The sequence below is a fragment of the Styela clava genome, chromosome 3, assembly GCF_964204865.1.
Source record: "Styela clava chromosome 3, kaStyClav1.hap1.2, whole genome shotgun sequence".
NCBI classification, from domain to species: domain Eukaryota; kingdom Metazoa; phylum Chordata; class Ascidiacea; order Stolidobranchia; family Styelidae; genus Styela; species Styela clava.
This window is the reverse complement of record NC_135252.1, coordinates 1,822,712-1,849,000: the sequence shown is the minus strand read 5'-3', so window position 1 is coordinate 1,849,000 and position 26,289 is coordinate 1,822,712. Positions and strand designations below refer to the sequence as shown.

General features: G+C 35.6%; 2 protein-coding genes across 10 annotated transcripts in view; one reads left to right on the top strand and one right to left on the bottom strand.

Moving 5' to 3' along the window:
- LOC120342213 (uncharacterized) overlaps positions 1-18,772 on the top strand; it is a 50,593-nt gene extending 31,821 nt beyond the window's left edge. For 7 of the 9 annotated variants that reach the window (XM_078110630.1, XM_039410956.2, XM_039410950.2 and 4 more), the window contains 4 exons: positions 9,297-9,369; positions 9,700-9,773; positions 15,797-16,127; positions 17,126-18,772. In XM_078110630.1, the coding sequence (XP_077966756.1) occupies positions 9,297-9,369; positions 9,700-9,773; positions 15,797-16,127; positions 17,126-17,154 (507 nt within the window). In that variant the 3' untranslated portion in view covers positions 17,155-18,772. Of the gene's footprint in view, positions 1-6,410; positions 8,831-9,296; positions 9,370-9,699; positions 9,774-10,135; positions 15,259-15,796; positions 16,128-17,125 lie in introns of those variants that run through there. The other 2 variants (XM_039410948.2, XM_039410954.2) reach the window with 2 other exon arrangements.
- Positions 30-6,437, bottom strand: LOC120342215 (bile acid-sensitive ion channel-like). Its single transcript, XM_078110631.1, has 11 exons — positions 6,255-6,437; positions 5,283-5,392; positions 5,054-5,150; positions 4,205-4,318; positions 3,764-3,880; positions 3,491-3,640; positions 3,282-3,399; positions 2,228-2,323; positions 1,780-1,883; positions 1,480-1,603; positions 30-1,362 (listed from the first exon to the last, which is right to left on the bottom strand). Exons 1-11 carry the CDS (start codon positions 6,405-6,407, stop codon positions 1,160-1,162), a joined length of 1,386 nt encoding a protein of 461 aa, XP_077966757.1. The 5' UTR covers positions 6,408-6,437; the 3' UTR covers positions 30-1,159.
- Positions 18,773-26,289: the final 7,517 nt, after the last annotated feature.

The window sequence follows — 26,289 nt, the reverse complement described above, 5'->3', positions numbered from 1 at the left end:
AATTTACAGTGAAAAAATTGTTGTAACAGACAAATTTGTGGTTCGGGAATGCCAAAATAATAATAGCGATAACATTTACCATGAATGAATTTACCGCGTTACTGCTAATCTCTCTAAAATTCTACATGAATATTGTAAGATAAATCATGTAGATTCCATTTCAATTGTATTCTTATCTATTTCAAATAACAGTTTCATTTTACCCAGTAATGTACATTGCCTAGACCAGGGATGCCGAACCTTTTCCGACGAATGGGTCAAAAATTATATTTTAATCACGGAACAGAAGAGTGTGGGTCACAAATATATTATCAATGTTAGTATTAATAAGAAACTTGCTGCTGCATCCTATCTTTCAAATCTTATAAGCTTCGGTTGGTGTTGTGTAGTTTTGGGCTTTATTTATGCAGCACTTCTACCAGAGACTACTGGACTGTTTATGACACTCGATTTTATGAAATTCTTGTTCAAAAACACGCATATGAATTACCCAAAAACGTTTAGAATGATGCGGCAAAGTATTTTGCGCGCCATAGAGTTTGAAGGTAATTCCACTCTGATAAGAGTTAAATTTTTCGATTGGCTTTCAACCACATTAAGGTATACTTTCACACTGCCCCATTGTTATTTCAGATTTCTAGGTCCTCATTTTGGGACTAACAAATTTTGTTTTCTCCACGACATTGTAGGCGAGAAACTAATGAACGCGGAGTAGCATCTAGTTTTTGTATACCCTGAACTAAACAGTCTGCACTCTGCAGTACCTTTTTGGTTCATGTGAACGAACGCTGTAACAAGACGTTGCGAGAAATGAACAGATCAAGTTGATTGTTTTGTCATAAACCATATCACAGCCAATAGCTGCTTATAGGTATACATGTGTGAACACGTGCGTCCAAGATTGGGTGTTCCGAAAATTACCATACCGATCCGGAAATTTGAATTTGAGCGTTCGCAGGTCTGGCTGCCCAACTGACGTTACATTATGTAGTCTACTTACTGTTAACTTTGTTTGAAGCCGGTTTTATCAATTTTTATCACTTACAAGTTAGTATGTTTTTATTTCATTCGTGCCTTCGCGGGTCACCGAAAAAACGCGGTGGGTCACTTTGTGACCCGCGAGTCAGTGGTTCGCCATCCCTGGCCTAGACTGAGTATTTTAAACATTATCTTGACTGAAGCCTAGTCTTGTGTCACTCTTATTTGTTGTACTCTGAGCTGCGTTAGATGTCTGCGATCCTTTCTTCCTTCTTAGTTTTGTTGCTATGCTTTCATAGCAATACATGAGAAGAAATTGTATGAATTCGAATAAAGTCACAATACTGATGCCGATCCACAAACCCAACTGTCCTCCGAGGTCGCCTGGATAAGTGGATAGAAATTCGAATCAAAAAGTTAAATAAATTTTGTTAATATTTTATATGTATTTGTAGATGTTTTGTAGTTGTAGATATTTTGGAATTCCAACCACGAACTCACTTAGAAGTCCTGTCCTGGTCACGGCCTTGCTTTCTTCCTGTATTGTATAACTCATTCTTTCAAAATACACGTTAATACCTGCAAGATCCGAAACTTGTCCCTCGTTTACATCATCTTCTACCGCCTGTCGAAACATATTGTTATTTGGGCATCAGATACAGAAAATCCCCTCGGAAGTGAGTTCATTTCACCTCAATTCTAGGATTTGAACATCGCGCTGCTCAATTTTACAGTATACATTCTGTTATTAATTTCCCAATTTTATCCACGCGTTCAAAAACATAATCACTTTTAATTTACCTTATTGGGAAGCTTGGCATATGATATTGATGACGAATACACCGTACTGTGGCATGGTGGCTGACATTCACAATTTGTAGGTGTAAGATAACTCCGAGCAAAATCTGTTTTGAAAATGAAAATAAAACCATAAATGGCTACTTATGTATAAGTCTGTCGGTGTTATTGGGGTATTTCGCGCCTCGCACAAAATACCTATAGTAAGATAAAAAGTGCAGTGAATGTGTGAGGTATGAATTTTTACGTGAAGTTAGCAGCTGGCACATTTCATCATCATGCGTTCACAAACACGAGGTTAGGGCCTGACTGTACGCCTTCCGAGACGTCGAAATCATTTTGAGTCAAGACCGAAAAGTAATCGCTTACCCTTAATAGTAGTAAACACTTTATTCATTAAACCTTGAGACAACTGAAGAAAACGAAACAATTGTATGTTATTATGACTTACAACTGATGTTCACGAGACAATCTACTGTTTCTCTGGGTGTGCATTCTTGCGTTAACGATGGATTCTCAGAGTAATACATTTTACATTCGCAGTATTCTGAAGAACATAAATTACGTATGACCAACCGTTTTGCTGGGAGAAAAGCAGGCATGAAAAATGAGATGCGAAAGTTGAATGATCACTACAAGTTGTTATACTCTAAGTCTAGAACAGGGGTCGGCAAACTGCGGCTCGCAAACTAATTTTTTTGCGGCCCTCGAACGTCCCGACTTCAAATGCATAATACAAAAATTGATTATAAATTTATTGTTTTCTCGACTTGGATTTGCGCCGTAACAAATGCAGCTGATGGCGCTTTTTTGTTGCGTCAGTTGTATGTCGTTTACTTATGTTGGTTGTTAAGACCAAGAATGTCAGGTAACGGAGGGAAGTTCGCGTTGGGGGTCGAACATTCCGAAGTGCTTGGTCGGAAAAGAATTTTACTTTCTAGCGCATTTCAAAACCAGTTTGCTTGATATGCCGGCATCGAAATTATTAAGGGATTCAATGTTAAGCGTCATTACAGAACGTGTCACTGCGAATACGCAATTCGTCCCCGACGCCCCACGTTGCGATAGTGAAAAACGGAGTAATGTGCACGTCCGACAGCACATTGCTGTGATCAGCTTTATCTGTAATGTATTACACGTAGAATAAGTTTCGTACTCGCTTGTCAGATTGTCATTTGGACGACGTAATGCGGGGCAACAATGTTGTCATTTGATTTCAACGCTTTGACCATGACACAGAGAAAAACATCAAGTAAATAAAAATAACGTATTGTTTGATAATATATTGAAAAAGGCAACATAAACGTCTCACTGTAGCACAGGAGGTGCGATTGCGCCATAATTTGAAGTTTAATGTGGTGATTGTTCGCAGGCAGAAATTAATGCGGCCCGCACGCTACCGGAAATGTGTATATTCGTCCCGCGAGTACATTTAGATTGCCGACCATTGCTCTAGTCTAGAAGTATCATAGGCCCAAGTGCTGAGCTCAGTTAAAAGCAAATACCTTCGAGTTCATTTTGGAAACATTCTTTGAAGCAGTTTGGTCTGCTGTAGGTGTCATAAAAATGCAACTCTTCGTTGTCTGGTTGGCATCCACCCCACGGTTCATACATTATCTTTTCCTATAAATACGAATACATTGGGTTAACCCGACGTATTGATACAGACTGAACAGGATGACAGGTTCACCCAGCTATACCATTTGTTTCTTACCTCCTTTTTAGTTACAGAAATGAATCCCATGTAACCGACAGGCACTGCTAACCCGAGTTCATCCACTTCCGGTACGTCGTGAGGCGAATGTATTTGAACTTTGACACCGGCTTCCCAATTTCCCCACCCCACATTTTCTGAATATTCATCCTGTAATGAGCGTTGTTAAGAATTGGTACGTTGGGTTATATTGTTTGACGTCAATCTCAGCCAAAGAGGGTCAACACAAGTGAACAACTCGTGTTTGTAATACAACAACTCAAACCATCTTACTTGATGTATATTGAAAACCATTGATATTCCATGATGAGTGCCAGCTCGCCTTGTTGCTGGAGGATTTTTATATGTCCAACATTTTCCTATTTCTGTTATACTGTATGTGAAATTATGCTGCAAATACGAAAAATATGCTAAACAGAATTTTAGAAATATATGTTGTTAGCCGGTCCTTAACAGGTATTTCGACACTTTATGAATTGTTTTCATCTTGGACATTATCATGTTTGTAGCAAAGCTTGGCATCGATCTCATACATTCTTTTAGCATCGAACAACGATTTCTTCAGAATAATTTTCTAGTATAATTCGAAACTTTGAAGGACCAATACACTGGTTGTCGAATGACAACCTTTTGTCTTGTTCATATTGCTTCTACATATATTGGAAAGTAGGAAGTTTATGTCATCGTAGATATACCAAATGTATATATACTGACCGGTAAACATTCATCATCTTCGGTAAAACAGTAAACTAGAGTATCTTCGTCCATTTGCCATCCTTTTTCAATGGCAAACTCTCTTATTGAACCGTTGTAGACCGTGTCGAAGTACTACGTGAGGTAACAAACTTGTTATATGTTTAATAGAAAGTGTAACCAAAGTATACAATGCGGCAATCCAGGAAAAGGTAGATTTTTGGCAAGTTTTGTATTCTGGATTTAATACTACCTTTTGCAAGATGTCCATAAATTAATGACAGAGACTCTATACGTACTATGTATATATTAGTTCCGAAGTAGAGATGTACCGATATACCGGGTATCGGGAATATCAGCCATTTTGTTATATCGGCGATTGTATCGGTCTCGACTTTAATTAGACCGATCTTGACTGTTTTAAAAATTAAGTTTGTATACGGATGGTGATGACTGTAATTTGTTTTTGCAGTGGAGAGATCATGTTCGCGGTATTCGCTGCCTTAATGTTAACTCTTCACAATTACAGAATATACTATAACCGCAGTTAATAGGTTATGCAGATCGAACGCGGCTTTTTTTGCACCTGTGTATTATCTGCATATGAATCACTATTATCAATTTCCCATGTTTTGGAATACCTGTTCTTAATGCTTAACATTAACATTATTATTAACATTATCATTATTTCATAATGTTAACTGTAAATATTGAAATATTGGCGGTATCGGTGCATCTCTATTCCGAATGTGGGTTATACATGTATTTTATCTTTACGTTTACTCATCATCTCAACCCTTGTTTAACGAGGTGTTAATGATGATATGAAGGAGAGCAAAGTTGAAAGAATGTACACTTGAGATTTGCGACCTTAATTTTCTCGAAATCAATAGGAGTGCCACTCGCTTTTGCTTTGGCTAATTCGTCAATAGCATCACGTTCTTCTCCTTCTTCGATGTTAAAAAAGCTGTAAAATAGTGTGCAAGTATGAGTTTAGGAACATTCGAGCTCATAAGCGTGTCGTTGCGACCTGTATATGTCTCTCACTTGGGAAAGACAGTTACATATTAAAACAAAAATAAGTAAAGACGGTGCTTACTTGTTAAAGTTACATATTGTGATGGCGGGGAAATCCATTTTTTCGACGTATTTTTCCGAAAATGTTGTGGTCGTTTTGTTCTGATTGTATTCCATAATTCTGATCGTGAGCTGGATTATTTCAAAAAAGAATTTGTCAGATTTGGATTTCTGTGGATATCTGATCCTATAATACAGTATATAGTATAGTGTATAAGACTACCTTCAACTGCGGACAAATGAGGCGTTATTCTGTCAAGCTTTGTTAACTCCGCAGTTCCACGTGAATGACTTATATTGCTCAACAGACGGTGCATCCGTGAAATCGGGAGGCAATTTTATATTTCCGAATTTTCATGAAAAATTTCATTATTTGACTTGGAAAGTTCTGATAAAATTGACTGACGGAAATATGAATACCCACCCTAATACGTGCCTGCTTATGCAGTTAGATCATTGAAAATATTCCTTATTTAGATTTCACCATGTCGGCATATAGGTTGAGCTTTTAGGAATAATACACCATTTTTTAAATGGGGTCTAATGAAAGTATGGAAGCGGTCGCATTTCTAAATTTATTCAACAATTCTTCAGAAATTTTGAGTTGGCTGCATGAATTAAATAACACAACAATTAGTTCCGTGTTGTTTTCATCCTCAATTGGTTTGTATCCCTTATTCGGCTTTGAATAGGCTAATTGATTACCGAAGTCTACCGATTCGGAAACATTGAAGTACCGGTCTAAAGTGTAACTGTTATTGATAAAATGCGCCATACAGCCTTGTAACCGCTATTTGTTGCGTCTCTATTTTGCGTTCACAGTTGTCAGTTTCCGAGTGTACATTGCTCGACAAGAATTAAAATTTTCTTTGTCATACCTTTAGACCCGTTAAGTTCATCGTCCAACTTCTGCATTCAAAACTAAAATACACATATTTCTGTCGGGTTTAAATGTTCAATCTAGTGTGTCCAAACAGTACAATGTTGAACTTACCATTGCCACCAATATCGCGAACACGTCCAGTGTCGTCAAACCCCAGAATATTCGTTGATATTTGTTTGTACTGACGTACATTTGAGGTAATCCATGACATGATGTGTTCTGTGAAAAACTTTTTCTAATTTTCCCCAATGTCATTTTCCCCATGATTTATTGTTTAAGTAATGTAATTATCAACGAACTGGAATTTTTAAAGTTACATTATAATGCATTATAATATATTTATTCATTAAACGTTACAACAAGTATCATGAACGCTGTTTGCGATAAAAGGCGAAAACTTTTCCCGCGCTTTGTTTCTATTTTTCCCAAATTAGACATTTTTGCAAATAGTTTAGCTGTTTGCATTTTTAATCATGCTTGTCCTTGTCCTTCCATATAAGAATTATAACCACGGCATTGACTATTATGATGCTCGCATTAATTTTCGTATTTTTTTTTAATAAAATGCACTGAATGAAATACAGCTAAACTTCTAACTGAAACCTATTCGTGTCTAGTGCAAATCTGCTATACTGTATAACAGTGGTTCTCAATCTTCTACTGACCGCGTAACATTTTACTATTATTTAGCCCAGCCGCGTACCACCGAAGTTTGAAACCCTCATTTGTATTAAAAATAATCAACCATGTGCCGCTTACAGGCACGGATAGCTCAGTTTAGACTAGTCGGATTATTGATTACAGCAACTAAATTAAAGCTACTTTGAAGACATAATGACTATTAGGATATTTAATTCACAACTAGTTTTTGAAACACAGCTGAAAACTGACAAATAACACGCAAAACTACAAAAACGAGGCAATGTTTACTGATTGGTACTGGTTACGGAAATAAACAAGGAAATTGATGCCCGGGGAAACATTTATAAAGGCCGTTCAGGGTTGAGCTAATACATACAGTATGGAAGACAAAGCGTTGTCGGCACATTTTGGCCAACTCAAAAAGTTAATTGTTGCAATAATTCAAGCTGCACGCGTAACACTTGATCAGCTTCCGTGTACCACCACAGATTGAGAACCACGGCTGTGTACGGACTTATGAAGAATTTTTTCTCTTTCTGATGAAGTCACGCGTTTCTTCTTTACGCTGCACTGCGCAAAACATGATGAGTACCACATGTTGACATCCGTTCAACATAATCTCTAATTACTGCTGATCAAATTTAGAGACCTATTCCAAAATCTTCCCTTTTATAAATTTTAGGATGGTTGACATTGAACCGCGTATTGAACGATTAACTCTTTCTGTGCGGTTCATATAAAGTGCCATTATTGTAAGTTTAATAAATCTCAGTTACTTGCCGTACCAACGATTTGTCGTAAGTTAACGAAGTCAAGTAACGCGTCTGAATTTTGGAAATGTTGTGGCGGTTTGCTCGATTATTGCTCATCGTTTGTAAATTTTAGTGAAATTTAATACGTATCAGCTAAAGAATCCAAATCTCGCAATTTCCGTATATTCTGATCAATAAATGTGTATAAGAAGAAGGTCAAACGGCGTTTCTGTTACTCGTTTTTTCGTTCCGTAATTGTTCTTCGCTGTTACTCTTGTTTCTTTTGATAACGAAAAAATTGAGATTTAAATTAGTTTCAACCTGACGAAATGTCATATTGATGCTCGGTGATAGTTTGCTTATTTGAAGGTTATCGTGCGACCCGAATAGTTAAACGCAATAACTTGATTCAGTCTGATGAAAGTTATGAACTTTGGCGACTGGAACTATCATGCTGGTCATTAAACCAATTTTTAAAGTAAGCCTCCATGCACGATATTTTCGGGTTTGCAATTTCTCAAATGCTCCCCAAAGTGACAATGGATTAGTAAACTTTCAAATTTGTCAGAATAATAAACTCGAATATAGGGTGCCAAGGAAATGTCCAGGACGGGACGTCAATTAAGTTGGAGTTGTGAGCATGGTTTTTTAATTGACAAAAGCGCTTCTCTGCAAAAACCTCTGACCTGATCTCAGCGAAGACACATTCTCGATATTTGCGTTCGCCGCGCGGCAGTGATACGTGACATTTCTAGCGCTTTTAGAATACTAGTTTACGCAATGGTTGCTTCCCTATGTTGTATTCACAATTCACGCTTGATCGACCACACAACTGTTAAAGTGGAGTGCGAAGTTTGACTTACATGTTCAAATTATTCGGGTCAGATGACATCTGCTATTGAGCAGATGTATCTCACCTTTTCTGTAGAAGGGAAAAAAGGCTTGTTTGACATGTTGTAGGGAAGAATATATTCATAGGTTCAATCAGTAGGATGAGTTGTGAATGGGCTTTAACGGCACATGCTATTGTCATGCTAGTATGCTTTGTGCAGCTTCCATAATTTCCGTAGATATTCGTTATATTATAGATAATTTAGCTTTAGTGATGAACAATACAAGTCATTACTTTTATCTGCAGTTTTAATGTTTAATGTGAACCTTTATCTTTCCAGGATTATCATAAACTATCTTCTTATAACTATTGTTCTGTATCTTTTTCTGTTCTCTTCTTCTTTCTCTCTGTTATTTTCTATCAACTTTTCAATTCTCACTTAGGATCCTGCAATCTACAAGGTATTTCACATCACCTTTTGTTAGCTATTGAAGCATTTCACAATATTTCCGCTATGAAATCACATAATTAGATTTTTATTGCTGTAAAGGGATGGGTGTGGTTATTTGGCAAATTATATTTTAAAGTTTAATGATATTCTGATTATTTATCACTAAAACTAATTCGATCGTCTTGGTTTTGATGTTCAAAACTACGCATATCATTACTATTTCATCTGTTTTGGTAATCTGTAAGATATCTTTTCAGCTAGTTGTTAGAATTCACCATCAGATCTTATTGCATATATGTGAATTCACCATTCCTAAGGTATAAATTAGATCGAGATGAGCTATATTTTATAGATTATAAATTTCAAAATTACTATAAAACCTGCATCTTTTGACAGAAGAAATGTAACAAATTCTAACAAACATACATTTGAATTGGATGCGATGGTGATATTGTAATGTTGTACTCATTTTTCAGGTCCCAGTAGCAGCAGCAGTGATACCTGTGAGAGTGGCAATCACAGAGGATCTGTCAACAAAGACAGCTGAAGGTAAGCTTCTACTTTGTTCAGTTCAAGTATTTATCTCCAAAATATGGCTATACTAGTAATTGTCACACCCAGCGTTGTATAGGACGCAAATTTGATTTCTAAAAATGTGATCAAACCAACCAATATTCAGTTGCAACTGGGATATTTCAGGGATATTTGATTCATTTGGCATTCAAAATTTACTTTAACATTCATGATAATCGATATTCCTTCTAGTTGTTATCATTTCCGCTAGATCTTATGTGTGATCTCATATGCCAAATTTTTGATGACTCTTTTCTACACCAATATAAAGTATCTTAAGTTATTCAGTTAACTTTAAAATTTTAGAACCTGAATCACAGCAAGAGTATGAAACTTACACAAAAGTGATTGACTATCAAGAGGAAGTGCAGCAACAACCGGTATTATTATTATGAAATTAATTATTTTTAAGATATGTCTCTTAATTTATACTACTACTAGCTAGTATGGGAACGTGGTGTTGAGAACTAGCAATTTTTTTTTGTAGCGCTTTGTCAAATATCATACTTTGCTCAGAATACAATGGGCCATCGACATTTCTTTTTTTGAATAAATGACTGAGAGTGTGGTATTTAATGGTCTTAGATTAACAGCAAAGATGTTACATATATTTTTCTTCTAAAATATTTAACAGGGAATTCCTTACAATCAATGGAATAGCCTTATTGCAAAAATCATAAATTACATATTTAGTGCTTTCGGAGTTTGCATGATTAAAGTTCTCCCTTTTCTTCTCTTTCAGATTCTTGCTCTGTTCTTTCACTATATTCTTCCTCTTCATTTCATCACTTTTCATTCGCTTTCATCTTTCTTTTTGTCATGGATTCTGGGAACACTTTTGTTTCTTCCTTGGTTGTTAATTTTGCTCCAAAAAACAAAGCAGGTAGCAATAACAAAAACTTGAAAGCCCAAAGTTCCGCGACAGAAGATCCACTAGGTGCTGATAGTATTGTAACTGATACAAGTAAAATGAAGCGACCAACTGTCGTCTCCAGTGATCCTCATCATTCTGAAAAACTTGTGAAGAATTCCGAGCTATGCGGTGTGCAAAGAAAACTAAAAAGTGGCACGATACTGCAGTCCAAGTCTAGCTATAAGTCATTGGAGGAGTTTCACAATGCTAGTGAACAACATAATCACCTTGAAACCAGTATTCACCGTAGCAACATGGAAACTGAAAGTTTTCGAAAAATTGATTCGTTTGATGAAAGCATAGTTCAGCAACTGCCAACATCATCATCTAATCAAGAGCAGTATTCAAAGCAAATATCATTACAGGATCAGAAGTTTTTAGAGCAGCATGTAACCCCAAACCAATTTTCCAGTCAAAATATTGCTGAACATGTTGATTGTTACAGTACACAAAAAATGACTAGTAGAACTTTCAATACTGACGAATCATCTACTGCGATTTGTCAAATGGATGAAAAATCAGCAACATCAAGTACCTCGAGAGAATCTTACTCACAACGTGTTTCTGCTAAAAACATGCAAGAACATATTATTGTGGAAGAAACCCAAACTGCACAACTACCACATACAGCAGTTCATGAATCAATTTCAAATAAAAATATGTCGATAGAAACTTCAGAATATCTTGAGGATAAGCTGAGTGTGAAGCAGAAAAGTCCTAATGAAAAGCCTCTTTGCAGCAAAGACATTATGACTGAAAATTTGACGACTTCACAATATGCTGATCATCTCCACGAAGAAAAGCATTGCAAGCTTTCTTCCGATACCACTGGGAATGAGACCTACATATTCCAGAAGTTACAGCATGAAAAGGAAATGCTCAAAGCTTCTTATATAAATATCGATGAAGAATATCGCCAATCACCTCATGATTTTGTAGAACAGACAAGAGATGAGCAGCTTCCGTGCAATGTTGAACAGCTGCTTCCTTTATCATCTTCATCTCCTGTTGTTTCAGCACCTAATGACGCACACTCTGACATTTTCAATACCGATAATAAACAGATAGTAGATGATGATATAGCTGCTAACGATAACAATGTTTCTTCCACTGTTGTCAGCCTATTCAAAGGTCATGTGAAACTCAAATCTAAAGCATTTCAGGGAATTGAACGAAACAACCGAAAAATTCTTTCTTGGGAGAAAGTAATTGACAATTCAGAAAATTTTGACAGGATTGCGTGTGTATCTGACGAATCTACACATGTGGCGCGACATGAGTCGCAGATAATTGGTGATGATGTTGTTTCTGTGGATGGACATGTTAAAGTGAAGCAGAATTTATTCGAAACCCTTCCTGTTGGTGTTTTATATGAGCATGGACAAACACACAGCTCTCAGATTGTAACAAGAGGAAGACGGAAATCGAATCTAGGTGAAGTTATGACCGAGTTTAATACAAAACCACTGAGTGAGATTAATGAAAAGGGAATTGATGCTCCACTGAAAGACGAGGTCGACTTTGATGTTTCTGAAATGGTGAAGTCATTTAAGAGTCATGAGAAGAATGAATGGCAAGATGCAAAGAAATATGAATTGCATGGATCTCAGAGGGTTGATGAAGATATTCCACTCGATAACAAACTTGTTAAAGAAAATGCGGAGAAATTTGAACAGAGTAATTTTCACAATGAAACCGGTTATTACTCATCCCAAGCCATGACAGAAGATGAAAAAATTGCTTCTGTTGGTTTGTTTGGTTCAATGAAAGGACAATTTGAAACTCGGCCTCTTGATTTTATAGGACTTGATGACAGAACAGAAGTTCATCAGTCACAGGTCATCGATGACATTGACACCTGCAGACCAAGATCTGGAGAACCTGAAGATTTTGTTCTGTCAGAACCTCACTCTTCTCAACAAACAAACTATCATGAAGATTTAATGAATGGCTTGACACAAGTTCGTCAAAAACGTCGTGATTATTACGATCGCTGTAATTCACCAGCCAGGTGCATGAGCAGAGAGTTGTTGGAAGATTCAGAGGTTCTTAATTCACCTACTATGTCTGGAATTGTAAAAAATACAGCAATAATGTATTTAGAAGATGGCTCTTCTAATCATGCAAAAAGACAGCAAGTACATTTCAGTAGAGATGCTCTTGTAAAACCACTGAGAAATAAATTTGAAACCAATACAATATCACAACTTGGTGAAAGATCAGATCTTCATCCATCTCAGCAAATTGACAGCGTTAATGGACTTTCAGAAGAAACTCAACGACAACATTCATGTGAATCTGTTGAACGTCCTGGTCTTCATACATCACAGATTATCGATCCAACAGAGTATTCTGCAATAAAATCCAACGTTGGGGCAAAAACATTTGCTTTCACAATGGCACCACTTGCACCACAAGCAGATAGTTCAACAACTGATTCTGAATTGAAAAACATTCAAGCAGATTACAACATTGGACAAAAAAGAGAAGCATTTGAATCTTGTCACGTATCTAATCCTATCACATTACACCCATCACAAATCGTTGGACATGATATTTGCATAATTTCAAATAAATCAAAAAACATTTCCTCTGGTACAAAAGAAAATGAAGTTCTCTGTGAATCTGATGATGCAACCACAAACTTACCACCAGAGAGCTGTTATAATGCCAAGAAATATAAGCGTGTAAATTCAAGAGCATCCGAGAGTTCTGTAAAATCTGAAATTGATGAAAAAGATTTTGAACTTCTGTTAAACTATACTCCAGTTGTGAAACAAGAACTTCCGTCAATGGTAACAGTGATGACTAAAGGTGTGCCAACTGAACTTATTGAATCTGGCCATCCAATTCTTACAGAATATGTCTTAGATGACAGAAGAAAAAGAATTTCAGTCGGTTCGCGGAGCTCTACTCCTGTTTCTAAGCCATCTACAAGTTCAAGACCACGTCTGAACACCAGTGCTTTACGCACGCACTCACTTGATAGGGTGAACTTATCTCACCTCTGTTCTGAAACTCCCACTCCTGATGATAAGTGTGTTCAAGATTTGAAACAATTACCTCCAAAGGATTTTGTTTTTCAAGACGACACATATGCAATGGTAATTCCACAATCTCCTCTGACAAACAGCCCTCCGTTGCCTTCGTATCCTGAGGGCTCTTCCCTGGTATCCAATGAAGATTTTGTACAACAACCTTTCCCTCCACCACCTGCATTTGATGATGAAGAATTCCAAAATGCTCAGAGTAAAAGTAGAAATATGACTAATTATCAGGAATTGGTTTATGATACTGCAAGAGAAAGCCTTGACATGGATGGTAATTGCCCAGATTTTGTGGAAGAATATATCTACGACACTGCAATAGAGAGTGGATGTGACACTTCGGATTGCCCTGATTTTGTTGAAGCAAACCCTCGAGCAACATGTTCATACCCTGACTTTGTTATTGGTCATGATGATGGTGCAACAATCGAGAATGCTGCAAATAAGAACAACATAATTCTCGCTTCTGATGCTGAGCTTTCGTTCTGGACAGTCGATCAAGAAAATTTTTTGAAGGAAAAATTCAGCAAACACAGCAGTCGCCAACTAACATCATCGGCTGATTCTATCAATGCATTTCTTCACATACGAGATGATCATTTGAATCGCAAAATATCTGCAGTTACTGTAGATTCTTATCACGAAAGTGATGATCAGTGGGATCATGCATAATATCTTGCAGCTTCATTATTTTCCCTTCTTTTTCTACTTTTTCATTTTCATGCATGTTTTTTATATTTTCTTTCCACAATTTTTATCCATGCCTAACAAGTTTTAACAGGCATGAATGAACCAATGGCCTGTTGTGGATGTTTACCCGACCCTTGACCCCAAAAAAAATCTCGCTATACTTTACTATCGCAAAATTTTGGATAATTATTTCAATATTATTTGGATAAATATGTTTTGGAGAATTGACACCAACTGATTTACGTTCTCAAAACCATTATTTTTCTTAAAATGTACAACAATGTGACGCTTACATGTACTAATAGCTCATTTTAGCCTGGTCTATCGCAGCTTTTCCGGGACTAATTTTTGATTCTTGCATCTAGACTAAAGCCTATCGGTAGACATAATGACAATTGAAATACTTTACATATACAACTACCTAATTTTTTGAAACACGACTAAAAACTGACAAATAACTCGTACCTGCAAAAACGAAGCAATGTTTACAACCATGCTTGAATATTTGTCTGAGCAAACAAAGTGTCTGAGCAGAAGAGCTGATTGGTTATTGTTACAGAAATAAACAAGGAAATTAATGCTGGGGAAACATCCATTGCCCAATAATATGATGATGTGCACAAAGCAATGCTTTTAATATTTGAGCAATTGATGGACTAAGACTTGTAAATTGAAACCAGTCATTATGTCTTGGAGATGGCAATAGAAGGGCCCCCATGAGAGTTGAACATTATGGGATCCCCATAAGGAATTGCTGTGTTTTACACTTTTTTTTCAAACTTATTTTATCCTACATACGCTAACACAATGTTTTTATTAGGCAAATGATTTGTATATTAGTAGTACATGGAATTCAAATGTCTCTCCCACACAGAAAGTTTAGTGTATTATTATTGCCACACATGAAAATACTTCCTTTTGCATCATTATTCTATTCTGGTAGGTGTACAAGAATATATATACATTGCAACTTGCAATTTACCTTCTTGAACTGAACAGACTATTATTAGTTATGTGTTTAAAATGAGGAGAAATATTTTGAAATAACTTGTAAGTGTGGATGCAAAGACTCTTTATCACACTGTAGAAAACACATTTTTCCTAATAAAAAAATATTCTGTTAACATTCGGTTTATTCAATGTGTGGAGAAGTAAATTAGCTTTGCTACATTTTGTTACCGCTGAAATAAAAGCATATTAAATTTATTGCCAAAAGTGTCATTGCAATTGTTGTCTCATGTGGTACATAGGAAAGAAACAGTGAATTGGTAGAAAGCAAGTGGCCTGATGGTATGTAATCCTGATACTAAGTTTTAAAGAGGACCTCTGTCCAATTTTGGATGTTCTATACTATAATCAATATTTAAAAATAAAACATCATGTCAAAGAGTAAACTTACATTTATGAATACTGACATTAGACCTGACATATTGTTTGTGAAAATAGAATCTTTTCTGTAGATACCTAGTACTTTACAATAATACGTTTATAAATATCGGGATAATTATACCAGGACTGTTCAGTTTTTTTAAATATTCTTTCGAAAAAATATTTCCAAAAACGATGACAATAGAGGTTTAAAATGGTGCTCATTATATTATTGAGTATAAGTACATCATTTTTGATTTTTCATTTAAACTGGGAGCCCTATTGTAACTTTGGGAATCACAAGAATCTTATTTTTGTTTCCATAATTCGGCCTTACATGATAAATATCTTCCACTTAAATCAATCTTTTTTTATATCAAAACAGCAAGAAATTTCTTCTTCGGAATCTGAGAATGAGAAAGGTGATTACGAAACGGTACAAGTGAAGCAAGAACAAAATGGCTTGGAGGAATATCAATCTGAGAGTCCCCTGTTGATTGAAGCTTCAGCAGAAAATGGTTTGAAAGAAAATGAAGAAACATCTGTTGAAAAAAAGGTTGATCTTACTAACGATAGCAATGTTGGAAATCATTTGGATGATTCTTCATCTTCAGATGAGCAAAAAGGAATCAGTTTAAGCAGTAGCAACTTGGATGACTCTCAGCAGCAATTGTCTCTTTCCTCCTCCAGTCAACAAGAAGCTGGGGACATTACAGGTAATGCAAATGACGATTTGTCTGATGTCTTGCAAACTGATGTTTCATTGCCTCAAAATTCAACCGAAAAAATAAATGACCCTTTTGTAGGTTTTGATAATGTTGTAGGGCCACCACAGTTATCGCCTTCAGATAATCAACCTGATTCTTTCGCTGATTTCGGTAACATATCTCAGTCTAATAATATGAGTGGTTCGTTTGATCTGATCAATCCTGATCCTGCCCCTCGCAAGAAAACCGTGGTTAGTGATGTTAAATCCACAGAGAACTCGAATGTAGAAACAAGTGAAGATGAGGAAGATTACGACAGACCCCATTTTAATTACCCTTATGAGGATGATGAAAATGCTACAGTCACAGATGTAGTTTCTCAGAATACAAATAATTCTAATAATATTGTTAGTGATTTTGATATGTTTGGTTTATCAGGCGATGCCTCTGTTAACTCTAAACCTTCTGCAGGGCAAGATTTGCTTGGGGCATTCAATACAACTCCGAGTACCAATAGCGAACTGCTTTTGGCAGATTTCGGTCCTCCAATAGCGTCAACGACACCAGCCCAAAACAATATACCTGCTTCTGATCCGTTTGATATTTTTTCATCTCCTGCTCCTACACAGCAGTCTGTTACATCAGAGAAGGATCCATTTGATCTTTTTGCATAAGTTCTGAAATCAAATTAAAACCAATGATTCTTCTGAAGCCATACTCCTGATTATAAATCATAATATATTCTTCTGCGTGCACACAAATAATTTTATGAATGAGTTACTATTTTAATTTATTTCTTTCAATTTAGTCTTATTTAATTCATGCCCCTGTTTCCCAAAAATTCTGTTTTAATTTGAGTTATTTTAATTATTATTTACGCAGCTCTTATCTGTTAGTCATTTCACGAATCTATCTATCAATCACACATGCCCCCATTATTGAACAAATTATTTCCACAGCAGTATATTTATCTCATAACGATGTTTCACATTTCTTGCCATATACAGCTGAGGAGGAAGTTGATTACTTGCAATAGTTGTCAATGCGGTAGCTTTTTCTGTGTAGAATCACCAACACTTTCCCCGAAGTGGACATCACTCTACATCTTTTCACTTTTCCGTGTAAAATTGCGTCCGACCAACATGCCAATTCTGAAGATGATGCAGCTACATTTGTTCAGTAATTTTCAATCTGTATAAAAAGAAATATATATATCATGGCATGATGTGTCTGCATTGCTTTTTAAGCTCAAATCGCATGTTACCTTTCGTGATGTGTTCTAATATTTGCGGTGTTGTGTTTGAGTGTAATCTTTCACTAACTTTCTGCTTTCCAACTTGTCACTTCACCTTCTTGGTCTCACCAAACATCAACCAGGAGGAACAAGACTAACAAACCTGACTGCAAATAACAACTCATTTTCAGCTTGTTTGTCTAACTATTCCATGACCAAATTGCGCCTCTCTTGTTATTGCATGATATGATATTTACCAACTGTTTTGATGTGATGGAATCTAGTATTTCATGAAGCTAACACGGTGTTGAACGCCATAATCCCGTTCTGCTGACCTCCAACAAGTGCATTCTTAATGTTAGAAATCATATGCTTTGTCGGAGTCACCACACATTACATCCCTGATTTATATTACATGGAACACTGCTACAGTTGATGCTGATCCTTCGGTTATTGGAATGAATCGGTGTCGTTTCTTTGCATTTGCTAATAATATTTTTGAATCGATTTAGTTTAATGTAGTCTTTCCCAAATATCCAAAATGTAAGATCACCTGTGTCTCCCAGGTTGGTGATATGGGATCTGATCAGGTTCCAATAAACAACGCAGATTATTAGGCTATGTTGTATTTAATCATGAACAAACTAACAAATTTAAAGTTTTGATTTCAGCATCTTGTCTTATGATTTTCCTCATATCTAATCTAATATCCCAACAAAAAGTATTGCATGTTGTTTGAAGTGCTACAGCTACACTTATTATATTAGCTGATGCATTTTATTCATTTGATTTGTATGTGAATTTTAACTGTTATTGCTGCTTAATGCATTCACTTGTATTGAATCTAGGGATTTATTTTTCAAGAAGCAGGTATTATAAAAAACTTGTGAAAATTGGGATCAAGATTTTGTGTTTGTTTTTTGTTGTGGTGTATACAAGTTGTGTCATTGCTGCTATACACAGTTCTGATAAGATAAATGGTACCTTATTATAAAGCAAACATTACAAAAAAATATTCCATTCATTTACATGATGAGCAGCTGTCGCAAAATTATACGGTTATTTTAGAATGTGATTAGTTGAATTTATGTACTATATACCCTGCCCGATACGAATATTACACAGCATAATGCGCTGTTAAAATATTGCTAGAACATATCATCTATTACTTATGCCGAATGCTTTAGTGATTCATTTTTTTATAATTGTTTTATTATGATACTTTTCGTGGACCCACTACTCATCTGTAAATAAATTCATTGTTTTTGATTATAAAATGAATATAAGGGTAATTCTAATAATTCGATTACAAGTGAAATGATTTTCTATCATGGCATATTGAAAATACTCTTCTTAAGTTCTCTATAGATTTGATGATAATGATGTATCAAAGAAATTATACAATGTTTATGTACGCGAACATGTGTGTGTGTGTTTATTAGAGTTAAGTTCGCCATGCTGAATACAGGGATGCGAAACATTGGTAAATACAGTGATTAGGAATTATAGATGTCAGTTCACTCTGCTTCAATCAAGACGTATTTGGCTATGTGGTCCGGTGGCAACGGAACAATCTAGTCCTGCCATCTCGCGATTCTGTTTGGTCAGCAAAATGGCTGGGCAAAATATTCTATTTGCGTGAAGCGTGCCAACACCCTTTTGTAAGTTCAGAAACGTCAAATCGGACGTTATTATAATTTGAGGAGTTTTCATTTAATACGAAAATAACGCATTCACGTGAGAATAGTGAAAGCATGAGAAAGTCAACTATCGTCTTCAGGGGGTAACCAGGATTTCAGGGTGTTCGAAATCGGAAATTCCTCAACTGCAACTGTTCAAGATAATATAATAATTTTCTGGTGCGCGAAATATTCAATTTATGACAGATATGACAATGACTTTTTATATTGAATTGTGTAACTGTAATTAGTGGTTGCGTTCCGTTATTTTCAGTTGAAAATAGGAGTCACTCATTTAATTGCTTTTAATGCAGTGGTTTCCAACCTTTTTGGTGAAGCAGAACTTTCAATGAATCATTCCAAAGGTCTGCTTGGGCATAATGCCCAAGCACCTATGCTTTGGTTTCATTGTCTGAATTGTATAAACTATAAATATATACAGAAGCAAATCTAAAAATGGCAAAACAAAATGAACTTTGATATATATATATGGCAAATTGAATAATAGTGGAAAACCTATTCGATTATATCTAAACAATATATATTTATTATCCGTCGGAGTGCAGAACCCCTGGGCTATACCGGCGGACCATGAAACAGCTTCACCGTCCCGCGTAATAACGAGTTTTCCACACAGTTCCTACCAAGAAAAAAATTATTCACGTCTTCCTGGCAGAAGACTTACATACATTTGTTGCCGATGCTAAGAAATATAAAAACCAAACTTCGATGTCCGCTTTTGGGTACTCATGAAAAAAGAGAACGGGCAGTAATATGGCTTACCAACATTGGGATGTCTGTCGAGATGACCGTACATTTGAACCAATGTGTATATCCGCGGGTTCAATCTATATGCGGGTGCTAAAACCCATGGGTTAGGTTAGTATGGGTTCAAATATCCGTATAACAATTTTTTTTCTGTAGGTGCAATAGTATGCAGATGCAATCGTCGTGGGTTCAAATGTAATGGAACCGTCTGTCGGCCAAAAGGACCAAATGAAGCAGTATGAACGTCGCGTTGTTATCACCTTTACAGTCTTATGATGTTCATGACCTCCGATGTTCATGACTGTACATAAAAAATATTCGAAAAAAAATCATCCCTTGTCAGCAGTAGTTCACAGTAATGCATTTTTTGATGTGTGGATGGACTCCTCGCCGTTGCATTGGGAAATGTAAAAGTGGAATTTGCTATTTAGAGAAATAATCGTGCTGAGAGACACGGAACTGCTCTACTTATTATATTTATAAAATAAACCTAGTGCACTAACAATCTTGATATTGTGCAATCCGAAAACCAGTAGGCTACGCCCAATATGGAATACCTAAATTTCAATACTGGGATTGAACAGGGCCTCTCGAGGCAACATCATATATGGGGCTATGGCTAGGGTACAATATGGCGTATACTGAACTGTGTATGCAGATAAGCACGTCGAAACCAAGATAAATGAAAAATTATCATATATATAGGAATAAAATACTGCGTAGGTACATCAAAAATCAGATACAATGATTGACTTTTAGAAATATATCCTATGGATAATAGTAGCCTACGACTTTTGTACATACGTTGTAAGTGAACTTTGGATGAGGAAAGGTATATATATATAGAATTTTTAACCCCGAAAATTAATATTTTTTTTTTAAATTATGCACTATTAACTTTTATTACTTCTCATAAAAGAATAACAATTCTAAACAAATATATATAGGTGAAATCAGTTTACAAAATTAATTGCAAGTATTATATATATATATACATCTATTTGCTGCATTTCGGTCACATGTTATTTTTTGCTGCAGTTGGGCTACTCGTTTTCTGTGGCATATGGTGAGCCACTCACAGCGTTATTTTTAGCGGTTTTCAATAAAAAATGGTATGACAAAATTTCACGCAAGTAATACAGTTCGTTTTAAATATAGTGGAGTTGGTGCCCAATCGTCGTCGCCCAATTCCGAGGGACTACGTTATTTAGCCTATTTGCGGGAATGAGGAACATCATTGGATATGGTCGACACCGCGAGCTGGCTATTTATTCATAGTCCATCATTAAAAACGTTCACGCTTCCCCTAAATGCTTTGCTTGTAAGCCACTGCCCACCTGTTGAATATATTTGTAAACATATAGTCTGCAAAACGCTCTGCCCGGAAACAGAGCTCAATGACCTGTAAACATTGAAATCACTCGAGTGTGACTAGATTGACGGGTACTCGCATCCGAGACCCCAAAACCCGATTTTGCAAAAAATAAACCTCTTCCTTTGGCCTGATCACTTTTGTGGGTTTTGTCGTGACAGACCTTCTTGCCAAGTTTGGCACGGATTAGTTCCCTGTAAAATGTTCGTTTGTTCCCGAAACCCCGAATATACTTTCGTATCAAGTTTCGTCGTGCGTAACGACATCTGACTCCGACTGCGCTTTCGAAATGAAGTGCTCTCGGTTGCCTGATCACAAATTAGTTTCTCGTGTAACAGACGATATTAGACCATGCACATTAAAATATGAGACTACTCATTTAATTATTTTTATACTCGTAATAGATGACACACATGGAAAAATAATAAACTGACAGTATACATACTGAAAAGTATTGTTCAGGAATTGTTCAGAACTAAAATCTCATCGTCTACAAAATTATAATTTGCGAAGTAATTGCAATTTCAAAAATAGAATAGACTATTTTATTGAGATCAAAGTGTAACCTGAAAAGAGATCTAATAGCGATATTTTGAAAGTTGTTCAAAGTGGAGTTTTGAATACCACATGACAAAATTTCCATAATTTCATAAATTGGATTATCTGTTAAATGACTTATTGCTGAAAGTTACGAAGTCGTGAGTTAAACTTCAAACACATATAAATGAGCGGATTTTCAGTCAAACTTAATTTTTTTTTGCATTAGTCGATGTGAGAATTTTATAATTATATCTTAAGAGAGTGGTTTCAATTACCTATATGACCTCGGACCCCAAAATGGAAAATTTGTTCTAGTGCATTTGGATTAAAATTTTTAGTATATTCGGATATATTTCAACATAAGAAAGCTAAAAATGTTATCATCAATAAAATTCGAAAAAATTGGATTTTAAATTTATTTTTTTATCGTTTTTTTCGGCCATCACTTTTGATATATTTGATGAAAACCAATGATGTCAATACCAATCACTTGGTATTTCGGAGACGCATTAAATTCGCAAATAAATGGGGTTAGAAAACTAATTATCGCATATCGAAGTTACTATAGGGTTTCATCGATTATCTCAATTTTGTGCGTTCGATGTCGTTTTTTGTTGTATTCAAATGTATCTGTCTATAATAAGTGCATTACACGTGCTTTACATCACTTTTAGGCAAAAGAACTAGAAAATATCGATTCATGATGTTGAGGGTCTCGAAATCGCCATAATTATTAAGTTGTTTTGCGATAATTTATTGTATTAACAATTGAAAGTATTTATATGAGCAAGTTAAAACTACACGTTGTATTTTGGTACCTCCCACCATTAAATCGAACCATCACCTGAATAATTACCCGTTCTTTGAAATAAAATATATTCTTTCAAATATAGTTACCATTTCCAGAAAACTTTTACCATTACCAGAAACTTTTCCTAATAAATGCAATATTTCGTGTTCTGATGACCGTAAGTTGCATAATTATATATTTAAAACGGGAGAACAGAGGGAATGGGGGTGGAAAACGAAATAACTCGGCATCGTCAGGAGCAATTCAGACTTTCCGTACATAGACGTGTCCTAATTCCTGCGTTGCCACAAGTCTCAGCAACAAATTGTACCCCATTTGTTTAATTAGGAATGCTGTCGCTAAAAGAATGAGCTTTTAAATATGCCATAGTTCCAGTTCGTTAGAAAAATTTCAAGAGCTATGTAGATCTTTTTAATCTGAATTTCAATTTCAGGCAATATATATATCTGAGTGGGATGCGTCCAAATTAGTCCACAGTGTATAGGCCATTAACTGATTTGCTCATTTAATAGTCGGAAAATAGTTACGCCAGTTAATGTAATTAATATTATGTGTTTACAACAATGCGGAAAAATTCTAGTAAAAGTACACAGTAATCAAGAATAAATATCACGATGACCGCTATATATCACGCACCACACTTTTTCTAGTATTTCGTTGTCAGCGATTCAAAGTCCAGAAACGCTATGAAGGTATTTCGAACAATTTTTACAAAATGAATAAAAATAACCTATATTCATTTGCCAAAATGGGCATGGTTTCAGAATCCAGTTTCATTTTTAAGATAAGGGAAAATCAATATGTAGATCAAAAATTGGTGCGCGTGTTTCGTGCCGAAATTTTAAAGAATTTAAAAACCAATTGAAAGATGCATTATCAGAAACTTAGAAAGGAGGGGCGATATTACATATTAGAAAATAACTTGAGTATCTTTAAGAGAGAATGTAAGAGTAAATTTATTTCTCATTCACTTTTAGTTTCACACCAATCGCTTATTCACTTCCTCATAAAGCATAAGGTACATGTATAGGTACATAAATTTTGAGTTTGAGAATTAGATACAGATGTTAAAAAAAGACATTCTTTGTCGATCACCAACATATTTTACCAGGCTCGCACCGATTTCGATTGTAGTTTTGTTGGCATACTCAGAATCAACACTCACTTAGAGGCCAGTTTACAATGCTATATCACTTATATTCATGAATGGTAATAGATAAACTTTTATAGTGCACAAGAGGGGTTTGGCTGATAAATAACTTTCCAATCATACCAACGGTTTGTGGATATTCGGCCAATATGTCTTTTTTCCGATATTTGCTGAACAACTTCTTTTTTCAGATCAACCATATGATTTTTCTTGCGATATTTACTAGTTTTATCCTCACCGAATTCTTCATTCTCCAAATACCATCTTTCCTTCCACAGGTTTTTGAATGACTCCGAATTATCTTATATACTGTACAATGAAGCACATATTTCTTCAATCATTTATTGAACCGCTTTAACGTCTTTCATTTATTAAACCCTCAAAATGGAAACAAAGCGCTTTGTTTTTTGTCTGTTTCCTCGTTAGCATCGTAATTCACCACATCTGCGATTAGGAAAACCACGCTAACGTTATTTGATCTAAAATGCATCTTCAGCAAAAAAATGATTTTGTTGATTTGGTTTGGGAAAATATAATAATGTACCGGTATGAATGTTTGGCGCTCCAGAAATATGTGAACCAAGATGGCGGACACCGGTACGTAGTATGTGTACCAGGTAAGGATTAGGCCATAATTGTATTCTAATTTTCCTTAGTTCTATTACAAGGTCGGGGAATACCCAAGTGAGTCCCGTAGTATTTGTTCCTGAAATTATGGCCTAACCCTAACGTTGTACACATAGAATGTTCCGGTGTCCGCCATCTTGGTTCACATACTTCTGGAGTACTGAATGTTTTCATATTCATTTATCGATATAGATAGGTACCAGTTTATGGGACGACGTCGCCGCTTTTTGTTAGCTTTCAAGCAAAATATAAATAAAGTCGGCAATAGTCAAGCATGTTGTTAAGAATATGGAACATGTTGCCAAATCAAAAATTGTTATCATATGTATTATTAGTTAATTTTCTGATTGAGCAATGCTAGAATGTACAGAATTGGTTGGTTTGAAAAACTTAATCTTTAATGCTCAAAACAAAAACTAATCGGGTGTCTATGAAACTAATGAATATTTGACATTATGATAGTTGTTCAATAAATTATATTCACCTTCAAGTAACGAATTGAACTTTGGCAACTTCATTCACAAGTTGTGGCAAACAGTGATTCATATCCAGGAGTTCAAATAAAACTATTCTCATGCAACTTACTAAATATTAGCTGGCAGAACAAAACAATATAATAAAGTTTTTTATATATGGTCCATTGAATTGATATATCAGCAAAACCCTGAAAAGAAACTCTATAAACACTCCTAATAATATCACGAAAAGACTCTATTCTGTCACTCTGGAGAGGATTATTATGTTTGCTCCATATATTCTCATGGCTGCCATAATTAGATAGTGAGATACTTTGCACACTTGAAGTGATATCCCCATCAATTCGATTAATTATGGGAAATCCTTACCAAGTACGGTAAGGCGATCAAGATCCGACTGAATTTATCCTTTATTTGAATCGATAACTAAAACCGACTTCTCATCGCTCCTGACTAAGCAGATACATACTATATATGACGTAATAGGTCCAGTCTGCAAGTTTGCACATTTAGGGTGAAATTTACCATAACAGTACTCCAAGTTCCAGATATGTTTCCAGCGAATTATTGGAATACAATACGATAGCTAAACAATTTTCCTGTTAATCCTCAAAATCTTGTCAAAAGATAACCGGGTCTAAAAAGAGAAATCGTGATATATATTTGTAGCCCCAACTTAGCAAAAACAACTACAAGATAGATAGCTGGGCCTAGAAACTGTCGACAAGGAACCAGAATCACAAAAATTTTCACACTTTCTGCTCATAAAGAAAATAAAGTCCAATCTATTTGTGCGACAGCAAAATGTAGCCCAAATATTACCGTCGCCCAAGTACAGCGAAAATAACCCCGTGTTGTCGATCAAATCAATAAAATAGGAATACATATATATAAATTGCATATTTGCTATTTCACCACCGACCGTTATGAATATTTTCGATGTGTGCATTGGTTTCAACATAATTTTGGTAATTTAGAATACTGAGTCACCACGTGCTATTTTTGTCAGGTTTTGGCGTGCTCGTTTCAAACTAGTTCCATAAGAGGAGAAGGCTGAAGTATTAATCGCAGTGCATTTTATGGATTTTCTCAAAATCGCAATAATATATGTAAAGTTCGACTGGTTTCTATTATAGTAGCACAAGATACTATTTACCTCTGGAAATAGGAAATCTGATAACAATGATTAACGTATTGCAAACCATGTCGAGTCAATCAGTACATTTGTGATCATGACCATTCCAATAAATTGTATTCGAAATTCAAGTAATGTGAAAATTGTGGTAAAGTGTACGAATTATATCAAGAAAGGCTAAAACATCATCAATTTACAACTTTACTCGAAGAATATAAATCAGTACATAGCCATATTTTTTTTTATTCAGTTGGTAATCTTGGGGATAATACAGGGCTTGGCATTCAGTTCCCGAGATAAATATAGCGAAGAGTTAATTTACGTCTGCTACTCGTGTATGATAATTAGGGTGCTCGCCGCACATGAAGTTTGTGCATTC